Source organism: Toxotes jaculatrix, chromosome 3 (assembly GCF_017976425.1).
Source record: "Toxotes jaculatrix isolate fToxJac2 chromosome 3, fToxJac2.pri, whole genome shotgun sequence".
Taxonomy (NCBI): Eukaryota; Metazoa; Chordata; class Actinopteri; family Toxotidae; genus Toxotes; species Toxotes jaculatrix.
The window spans coordinates 14,552,459-14,563,253 of NC_054396.1; the positions used below are offsets into that span (position 1 = coordinate 14,552,459).

At 39.8% G+C, this 10,795-nt stretch overlaps 1 protein-coding gene and 1 long non-coding RNA gene across 2 annotated transcripts; both read left to right on the plus strand.

Moving 5' to 3' along the window:
• Nucleotides 1-262: 262 nt before the first annotated feature.
• pa2g4a (proliferation-associated 2G4, a) lies at nt 263-7,029 on the plus strand. The gene is made up of 13 exons (XM_041035123.1): nt 263-463; nt 1,603-1,731; nt 2,030-2,135; nt 3,040-3,109; nt 3,198-3,290; nt 3,666-3,729; nt 3,949-4,027; nt 4,776-4,854; nt 4,978-5,111; nt 5,250-5,344; nt 5,441-5,568; nt 5,668-5,721; nt 5,922-7,029. Exons 1-13 carry the CDS (start codon nt 382-384, stop codon nt 5,982-5,984), a joined length of 1,176 nt encoding a protein of 391 aa, XP_040891057.1. The 5' UTR covers nt 263-381; the 3' UTR covers nt 5,985-7,029.
• A 1,405-nt stretch (nt 7,030-8,434) lies between these two features.
• LOC121179932 lies at nt 8,435-10,419 on the plus strand. Its single transcript, XR_005893900.1, has 4 exons — nt 8,435-8,499; nt 8,600-8,626; nt 9,137-9,159; nt 10,080-10,419. It is a non-coding gene; the product is annotated as an uncharacterized LOC121179932 (long non-coding RNA).
• The last annotated feature ends 376 nt before the right edge of the window (nt 10,420-10,795 follow it).

Sequence of the window (10,795 nt, forward strand, 5' to 3'; positions counted from 1 at the left end):
TGTTCTGTAGGCCCATTCAGAAAATCCTCCCATCATTACAGCAAAGTTTAAATGTCCGTATGGGCTCCTGACTATTGTTTTAAGACAAACTTGAAAAACTGTTAAACTGTCCTATAGAGCAAAACGGAAATTGTTGACCAACTACTTGATAGACACTTTACTGCTGCGCTTATTCAAGACATTTCATTGAGAGCGTCCCCGCATTTTGGCGGGTCCTGGGCGTTGTGACGTAAGGGGCGTCACGGTGAGTGGGAGGGGCGCGAGGGGAGGCGGTGGGGTGCAGCTGGAGGCCCCTGTTAGCAGTGGCGGTCAGAGCCGAGCGGAGCTGCCGGGAACTGTCGCTGTTCAGGGCCGAGTAGCGACCGAAACTTCACTGCCAAGATGTCCGACGAGGAGCAAGAGCAGACCGTAGCGGAGGATCTGGTGGTCACCAAGTACAAGATGGGGGGTGACATCGCCAACCGTAAGTTAATGTCAACGAACAGTCGCTGGTGACTGGACGAGACGACCAGTTATTTTCGGCCTGTGATGCAGCCAGCTAACGTTTGCTGCCCCATAGCAGAGGCAGCAGCTGCAGCAGCCGCCGCCGCCGCCATGTGGTTTACATGCGAGGCACACATACGCTGCTCTAACAGGCTAGCTAGCAGGTGCAGGTGGCTCGGTCTTGCTAGCTCCTCTGTTAGCTGCTTAGCGTTGACGTTAGTCTTCGTGTAGAGAGCTTTCTGTTCGACTGCCGTGGGATGCTAACTAACTAACTAGCTAGCCGAGCCTGTTACCCATTGCAGTCAGCTTGAAATGTAAAGATAAAGGTCTGAAGCCGCTTCAGCCCCTTAACACCACCAAGGTGGTAACAGTTGTGTGAGTTTCTCCCAAAGTCTTGAACTGACAGATAACTGACATGCCCATACATAAGATACAGGCATAATATGAGGTCTACTGGGATGCATGTTACTCCAGTGTTATTCAGATGACATAATTTCTGTTCTCTGTGCTTTTTCAGACCCAGTAATTTGGCATGTCTGGGTTATTCATCTAAAATGCATCACGATGAAAATACTTCGTCATTCACTGGCAGTGAAGGGTATCTTACTTGACGTTAGGTGTGGTGGATATAGATTAACTCATATCTCAGTCTGTTTTTTTTTTTTTTAGTCCAGTTTCAGTATTTGTAGCATTTTCAGGAAAATCAATTGAGGAGCTGTTAAGAAATAAAATAATCGGGAAGTAATGAGTGTTTTTGGCAAATCAAGCATATTAAACACTTGGCAAATAAAGTTACATCATCACATAGAAATCAAAATAATATAAACATTACATATTTGAAAGCTGTTTTTGATTTGCAGCATTTCCTGCTGATATACTAAATCTTTTACATGCACTGCAAAATCTCTCTCCATTATCCTACGTTATATGTTGTCATATAACCCAAACCTTGTGGGCTTTCAGTGCTCATTTCACTCAGTATTAATAGTCAGTAAACTGTGTAATACACAATATCTTCGATGATATATAATCTCATCACAGTGTCAGTATACTACATCCACCTGCTGTGCTTTGTTCTTCCCCTGCTTCTTCTAATCACCTCCTGTTTATCTCACCCAGAGGCTCTTCGTCTGGTCGTGGAAGCAGCCAAGCCGGGGGTGTCTGTTCTCAGCCTCTGTGAGAAGGGGGACGCGTACATCATGGCTGAGACTGGAAAGGTGTTCAAGAAGGAAAAGGAAATGAAGAAAGGTGAGGCAGGGATGATACAAGTGTGTCTGATCTGAGCTGAGGTGGACCCATCAAGAAGAGCCTAGATGATGTCAGTGCAGATTGTTGGTAGTGTGTTTGTGTGCAACTTCACACAACTTTCAGGAGCTTTAATAACCGCGTTTTTTTTTTAAAAACTACTAATATGGTGGCAGAGTATTACAGTGTAACTTCATTGGGTGATCCAAGTGTCACTCTCTCCTTCCTTGTATAGTTTTCTTGCTAAACTTGTGGATGATTTCCAAATGAAGACTTGGTGGTTTTCTTTTCCCTCTTCTAGGCATTGCCTTTCCCACCAGCGTCTCAGTCAATAACTGTGTTTGCCACTTCTCTCCCCTGAAGAGTGACCCTGACTACACACTTAAAGATGGGGATCTGGTCAAAATGTAGGCACCACGCTCTGCAGTAATGTCATCCCCTCCTTCCCCCATGTGTCTTGAGTCTCCCAGTGTGCTGTCCTCCCTTCTTTCTATGTGATATCTCGGCTTGTATGTGAGGGTTTTCTCTCTGCTGTTGATTGTCTGCTTCATCACTAAGGTCTTGTCTTCCTGTGTGTCTTGTGTGGCAAACGACAAGTAAGGTTGGATGTTTTTAGAACAGGTGTTTTTGCTGTTTTTTTTTTTTTTAATGATATGTTGGATTTTAGCCTCGATGATCATCCATCTGCTAAATCCCACTTATCACGTTTTTCTAATGTAATGTCTTACTTTGAGAAAGGAAGTCAGCTCATCTTAGTTGTTGTATTGCCACTGATGTCTTTGTCCTCTGTAACGTCTTTTGTGTTACATGTAGATTTTCAGTGTTTTGAAAGTTTTTGTTGTCGCTCATGGTGATGTGGTTACACACAATAGGTTTGTATTTTTCTCCCATTTTACACACTCATAGCCTAACCATCTGGCTGGGCATGTCTGTTTAATTTATTACCGTCTGTATTGCTGCTCCCCTGAATTCACAATAAGTCCTCCACTGTATTCCAGCTGATCTACAGCCAAAAAGAAATTCACCTTGAAATATATCGGCCATTTTAACAGCCATAACAGATTAAGTAGATTTATTTTTGTCTGACCTTCTCTTATTGTTTAGTGTTTTGTTTGTCTCATTTTCCAAAGTGGAGCATAGTTGACATTTTGTCCTTCCCAAGTTGATTTGATTGATTGGCTCCTGCATCAGTGTCAGTAATCTTGACAGCTGGCTGGCAGTTATACCTGCAATAAATTTGAAACATGACCAATTTCCTTTTGTTTTATTGTTAATTCATACTCTCCTCTCTCCTTTTCGTCTTTTGTGTAGAGATCTAGGGGTTCATGTCGACGGCTTTATTGCCAATGTTGCTCACAGTTTTGTTGTTGGAGCCAGTAAGGTAAGGGCCTTTTTTAAAAACAAACCAGTTCAATCTGCTTATTAGAGCACACTTTCAGACCCTCATGTCACTGTGTCTTATTCTGCAGGAGAACCCCATCACAGGCCGCAAAGCTGATGTAGTCAAAGCGGCCCATCTGTGTGCAGAAGCAGCTCTTCGCCTTGTTAAGCCTGGTAACCAGGTACATTTGACCTCCACCTCACAGTCTTTAGATCTCAGCCATGATAGTGAGCTACCTTCTCTACAGTGGCTTCATAAGCTTTAGATGGGTCTTAAAACTCTGGCTTCATGTGTCAGTGTGTAAAAATCATCTTTTTGATCAATTTTTCCTCTTATGTAATTAACTGCAGATCCTCCAATAATCTTGGTCTTACACCTCTGTCCGCCTCTCTATATCCAAAAAAAAAAAAAAAAAATCATATTTCTGGCTTTGGTTTGAATGCAACCCAAAAAGAATAGCTGTCTTCAGTTCGGACAGTGTTAGCTCTTAGCTTTTTGTATTAGTTAAAACTGTATTTTGCGTGTGATAGTAATGATTCTTCTCTCTTTTTCTCAGAACACTCAAGTGACAGAGGCCTGGAACAAGATCGCTCAGTCGTTCAAATGCTCACCTATCGAGGGTGAGTGTCTATTAAAAGTTTGCGCCCCCTCAGTGTGCTGTGTCATCTAGCAGGTATTCAGGGCAACCACCAGGGTTAACATTTGGATTAGGAGGGTGACAGCTGTTGTGGATTTATAACATATGTGTGGATGTTTTCATAGATATGATTCACCTTTCCTCTTTTAATGTTTGTTTTTTTTTTTTTTTTTTTTTTCTGCCTGGCTCTGTATTTTTAAAGGTATGCTGTCTCATCAGCTAAAGCAACATGTCATAGATGGAGAGAAGACCATCATTCAGAACCCGACAGACCAGCAAAGGTACATTCAAGTCACTTTTTACTTATCAGAGGAAATGAAGGAAATCTGAATCATTCTTCTGGAATTTTAAAGTGTAATAACTGCTAAGACTGGTCGTAATATAATGCTTGCATGTACTAACGATACGTGGGATTTGGTCCTTGCAATTAATATTATATTTAAAATATTCCACAGCACTGCTAACCTGCTTGTTCACTAGTTAATATTTTCTCCGCAGAGATATTGATCACTTTCTACATTTCCTTGTTATTTTCTTTCAGTTTCCACCCACAAACTTCAGATTTTTTTTCTAACCATCCAATTTGACCTGTGATGTCTGAGACCTGGTTCAGTTTTGAACAGGAATGATATGCAGTTAGCTGTGCATGGAAAGCTTATATGCATTTGAAGTCACCTTCAGTTGTTCACAGTTGTTTTGAGCAGGATACCTTACTGTTATTTAGTCTTTTACATTACCTTAATGACTGCAAACTTGACCACATTAAGGGTCAAGTTTTAGCTTTTGCCTGAGACTAAAACCACTGCTCCAAAATAATGGAAAGGAATGAAATGTGGTTTGTGGTACATGAAACCAACCAACCCAAATTACATTTGGAAAAACTCAGTTGCAAACATTTGACTGAAGCTCTCCAATGGAGTACTGTAGTTCTTAAAGGTATTTACTGTGAGCTCTGTTGATTATTCTGAGTAACTGAAAAATATGTTTCTCATCTTTTTTGATTGGCTGCTTTTGACTCTTAATTTTCAGGAAGGACCATGAGAAGGCAGAGTTTGAGGTACATGAAGTCTACGCTGTGGACGTCTTGATTAGCACTGGAGAAGGGAAGGTCAGTGTCCTCTCTTGTCTCGCTCTTCATGGCTGCTGAAAGTGCATATTTCCGCTGCAGCTAATGACCACTTTAGTGTGAAGAACAGACATTTATTTTTACCCTCTCATCATTTACAAATAGGCCAGAGATGGAGGTCTGAGGACCACCATTTATAAGAGGGACCCAAGTAAGCAGTATGGCTTGAAGATGAAAACCTCCCGCACGTTCTTCAGCGAAGTGGAACGGCGCTTTGATGCCATGCCCTTCACTCTTAGGTATGATCTTTACATGCAACTACTAACTTACATTGTCCGCCCCCTGCTGTAAATTGTTTTAAATAGATTAACAGCAAGTTGAATATTAATGTACTTTAGCTGAAGGATTTAGCTAATACCTCCATCCATTTTCTTCAGGGCCTTTGAGGATGAGGCCAAGGCGCGCCTGGGTTTGGTGGAGTGTGCCAAACATGAATTGCTACAGCCCTTCAGTGTGCTGCATGAGAAAGAAGGTGAGTGTTTTTACCTTCCTCTTTAACATGTTTGTTCTTTTTGCCAGCTGTCGCTTTTTATTTACCGCCTCAGTCTTTCTGTGTCTTTGTTCTCAGGAGAGTTTGTAGCACAGTTTAAGTTCACAGTGCTGCTGATGGCCAACGGGCCTCACAGAATCACCACCGGACCCTTTGATCCAGAGTTCTATAAGTCAGAGCACGAAGTTCAGGACCCAGAGCTAAGGGTAAGACTGTGAAATGACGAGCTCCTTCATCACACACAGAAACTAACTGCATCAAACTTTATACTCACTTCATACTGACATGTCTCCTCTCTTCCCTAGACTTTACTACAGAGCTCTGCAAGCCGCAAAACACAGAAGAAAAAGAAAAAGAAGGTAAATTAAAATTCTAATGATGAATATAGGAGTGATCCACAGCTCACTGGGCTCATGTGTATACCATGAACAAAACTAGGCTGAACAAAACTGAAACCTCTCACTGTCCTGCCATTTACATCCCTCAGTGTCTTCTTCCTAGATTTGGTTTAACATTACCTTGATTCACTAATCAGTAGCACCTTTTTCACATCCTACAGGCCTCAAAGACGGCAGAAAATGCAACTGGACAGCCAACTGAGGACACAGAAGCAGCAGGATAAATACATAAATAGATACTGCCTTTCCACACATGCAAGACCCCACAGCGAAGCAAGAGAAGACATGACAAGTTGCCCCAAACTCTCTGCCCATCAAACGCACCCTAGTAGAGTTGATTTCACAAATTAAACTGACAGATTCATGAGAACTTTGGAACCAGTTGAACCAGTTGACACGGATGCTTAACCCTTTACTGCAATTAAGAAAAGTACCATGGAAGGATTTATGCTGCCTATTTCTTACCTAACTTGAGTAGGAAATAAAGAGTATTTGAAAATTGTTTTATGTCTTGTTGCCAAATGGTAAATGTGTGACTGGTGCCTTTTTTTTTTTTTTTGTGCTCATCATGCTTGTATTATTTGCACCTGAAAATTTCCTTTTCAGTAAATCTGAGGTTTACAGCGGGCATTAATGGGAATGAATCAGTCTGTGACTTTTTGGTATCCAACTATGAATAAAGGGTTAGTAAATAGTTGTATCATATTTGTCATCTCATTATAAAGGCATCAGTCTATCAGGGACTCCTTGCTACTTGAATGGGATGTTTCTACTGATCTGTCGCACGTTGTTTCCCTTTGGCAACAAAGTTAAAACAAGTTAGTTTTATTTTAACAAAAAAAAAAAAAAAAAATTAAGTTTAAGGAAAACCTTGTCATATCATAGGTGTGTGAATCAGTAGGGATGAAGATGATTTTAGTCATCTTCTGCATTATTACACAGCCGAGACCTTTAAACATTTAAAAACATCTCAACAAAAAACATTTTTCTTGACTACACCATGCAGTAAAGGGTTAAATTGTGAATTTGTCCCACTCATGAAAGGATGACATAAAAATAATGTCACAATAATTCCAAAAATGTAATTACAAGGATTGTAATATAATAGATGGTTTTTACTCCAGAGTTAAATGTAGTGAGGGTTTATGGTTACTCTTCTATCGTCATGACCTGACCACGTTTTTGGCTGAAACTCCAATGTTTTAACCACACTAGATTTTTTTAAAGCAATAACCTGAGCAGAAAACCAGAATATTTTTAAGTGTGCAAGGAAAAAAAAAACACACACAGAATTGTAATCAGCTTGACTTTAGGGAACAAACTGCTACATTTACTGCCATTCCCCTTGAACTTTATGAAATGGTCAAAATCTTTATGTTCCAGTTTCAAAAGACGTTTTTCTATTTGTGACACCTGTTACTTGCTTTACTACATCATTAGTCTTGTGAAACATGAAAACTAAAGTCGATCAGGTTGATCGTCGATCAAAACAAAAAAAAAAAACAAAAAAAACAAAACAGGGTTTTGGGTTTTGTGGGTGTCTTCAGTGGAGTTGGACCAGTGAGATCATGTCAGGCCTGAGTTTCAGTTAAAGGTCTGTGTTGAGTCAGATTTGTCAACAATTGAATATGTTGAGAAAAGTAAAAAAAAATCCTGCTTTGTAGCTCAGTTGGTGGATGATGGAACTTTACATCTAATGAAATAAAAACATTTTCATACACTTTTGTTTGTTTTCTGTGAAGGCCTTTACCAATGTTCTTTCTTTGTAATATCAAGCCATTTGTACGGAGGTAGTTACCCTTTAATGTATCTGGTTTTATAAGAAATCAATGTGCAGAGTATTTTTTTAAAGTTTTTGCATCAAAGTGACGAAGTACTTTGATTTGTCATGAAATTAATTTGCTGTATTTAGTAAAAACTAAAACTCCTGCCCAGTTATCAGTGACTAGTACTAGTGACTTCTTTATTTTTTTAGGACCCTTTGGAGGGACCCAACCCCCAGATTAGGACCCACTGGACTAAACTACTTGCCTGTGTATAAAGCAGTCAAAACTAGCTCCACCTTAAGTGGTTACGGCAGTAAAATGCTGTTTACACTATGATGCATCAGTATTAATATGAGACAGATCACAGATCAGTTGTCAGTCACAGGGGAACTGCAGAATGAGTACTTTGATACTTCATTTTGCTGATGATACTTGTACCTTTACTGAAGTAAACTTTAGAGTGCAGGACTTTTACTTACTTTACTCTTACTTTTAGTTGTATGTGAAAGATAACAGATAACAGATAACTCAATATTTAACAGATAACTCAATATTGCATACTTCATTTCATTTTATTTTATTTTTTTGTCTTATTTTATTTTATTCTTATATTTATTCTATTTTATTTATCTTCCAACACCTTCAATCCACTCACTACTGGACTGGTACGCATTTCATGTTTCATGTATATTACATATTTGTATATTTGAAAATATTTTAATATTTTATATACTAGAGAGACAACAACTGCCGGCAAAAAAATCCTTGTATGTGTCTGCGTACTTGGCGAATAAAGCTGATTCTGAAGATGCGAATACTTCCTCTATCACTGCCTTTAAGCAGCCAGGACGCCATCAGAACATTTGGACTACATTTCCCATGATGGGACAACGAAAACGTGACGTAAACGCCAGTATAAATCCCGCCCTCTTTCGTCGTCACATCCTCTTTCCGTTGCTCTTCTCGCTTTGAGGTATGGAGAAGTGTTGCGCAGCTAATACAATCCAAAATAATCATGAAGTTTTAACGATCATCCGCTGTAACTAATCATTTTATTTGCTTCACTTTCACAGAAACCTCTCCACACGATGAGAGCCAAGGTAAGATAACCATCTGAAGTCAGTAGTTTTATGTTTTTTTCATCCTCTTCCCGCTCCAGTCAGCGCTGCTACCTAGCATCTGAATGACTCCTCCTGAGCTTCTTTACCTCGTCTTTTACTTTGTCAAACGCGTGTCTCTCCTTAAAGTGTGTGTCTTCTTTCCAGTCCCTGTACCGGTGCTAATAACGTTAGCTTAACCCTTTTTCAGAACAAGATATGCGCAAAGCAGTGTAAATGCTAATGCTACTGGAAGGCCTTCTTTGCTGCATGCTGCAGTGTTAGCAGTAATAAACCTCTGAGCCTATGCTGCAGTGTGTTTATGGTCAAAGGACCATTCATTGTGAGCAACTAACATTACTGATAAAAGTCTTTAGTACTAATGTAACCTGTAGTAGCTTCTCTGCATTTCAACAACCATGCTGTCTGCCATAGTCAATAAGTGGGAGGGCACACATGGCATACTTGCACTGCACTTACTGCAAATTAATAAATGTTCCTTTTGTGTTTTAGTGGAGGAAGAAGCGTATGCGCAGGTAAGCTTTGATAGTGCACTTTCCTTTGTACAAACTCTTCTTTGCTCAACATCTAAAAATTTTATAGGTTGACAAGCCATTGGTGTGCATGACATCTCTAAGATAAGGTTGTTTGTAAACTGTTGCATGTGTGTTTGAAAACGGTTGCTCTAAAGACCTGCTCTATTGCAGTCCAATATTATATTCTATTTAACTGCAGTATAGTAGATAAGTAGCAACTGTAATACAAGAGCACTTAGTCTAAATACTGGTATCAATAAGGACCATTAATTGAAACATTGATTTCATATCTGGTATTGCTTACACATGCTGATTGATCAATGTTCCAGTTATTTGCAATGTGCCCATGTGTACATCATATTTGCAGCTTTGTAGGAGGAATACTAGCAATTTTAACAATTCATGATTTTAAAACACCTTGGTTTCCTTAAGTCATTTCTAGCCACTTGCTTCCTCAGCACACTTCACTTTGTCAAAAGTGTCTTAACACTAAGTTTCTTAAGAAGGTTGGCTACTTACATACATAGCCTGTCATATATAGAGGGTAAAATATGAAATGTAGAAGCTACGACACGTTTCTTTAGCATACACAATATTTTTATACTTTATTTTCTGTGGGTTGACAAGGTTATGGTCGAGCGAAGTCTTGAACTGTGAGCAAAAAGCAGGTTTAGAGTTCTCGATATTACTGCATCACGCTTAGCACTGAATGTTTGCAATTCAGTTTTTCAATTGGCCATTAAAATGGCCATATTGTCAGGTCATAGCACTGGTTCAGGATTGGTGCTGCCAACATGTGAAACATTGTTAAAAAGTATGAATGACCTGTGAGGTTAAGTCTAGAAATGTGCTCTATTAATGGATGAAGAGCAGGAAACCTCATTTACATTTTCCTGACAGCTGCTGTTTATTTTCAACAGGCTGAAGCGTAAAAGGAGAAAGATGAGGCAGAGGTCAAAGTAAGCCCTCATCGCTGCCAGCTGTGATCCCGTCGGAGCCTCTCTGGGTGACTGACACGTGTGGCTGAAGTGGATCGTGTGGAGCCGCCATCAGTGAAACTAAGGCCGAAAACCTGTTTTCAGATGACTGCATGTCTCATGGAGCCAGCTGTGGATGTCTGACCGGACGATGGCAGAGACGCTGGACAGATCTCTCAACATCAGGATGACAGCTGCTGTGTTCATGGACCATAATACATATTGTTTACCAACAACTGTCATGTGGTGTATTGAACAATAAATGAACACTGTTAAACGTTTACCACAAGTTTCAGCCTCTAATTTTATGTTTCAGAATTAGTCTGTGTGTCTTGTATTTTAATTAAATGCATTAATTGCACAACATGGAGGGAGATGCATTGTTATGAAAAGTAAAATTCAGATTTTCTGACTTGTGTTGGTATGTGATTTGAGTTTCAATCACTTCAGGTCCATGATGCAAATGTGAGAACTCCTAGATAGGACTAATCTATCAGGCGTGTAAAATGACTTGGTGTTTAGTGGTGTCTTTGGCCCTTAGACAGCTGCTGACTGAAAAAGGCTTGGAACAACAAATGTTGAGTCATCTGGTGACCTTTGGTCTTGTAAAATTATACCAATTATAAAGGGAAGAAAATTCATCTACCATTCATTAAGTT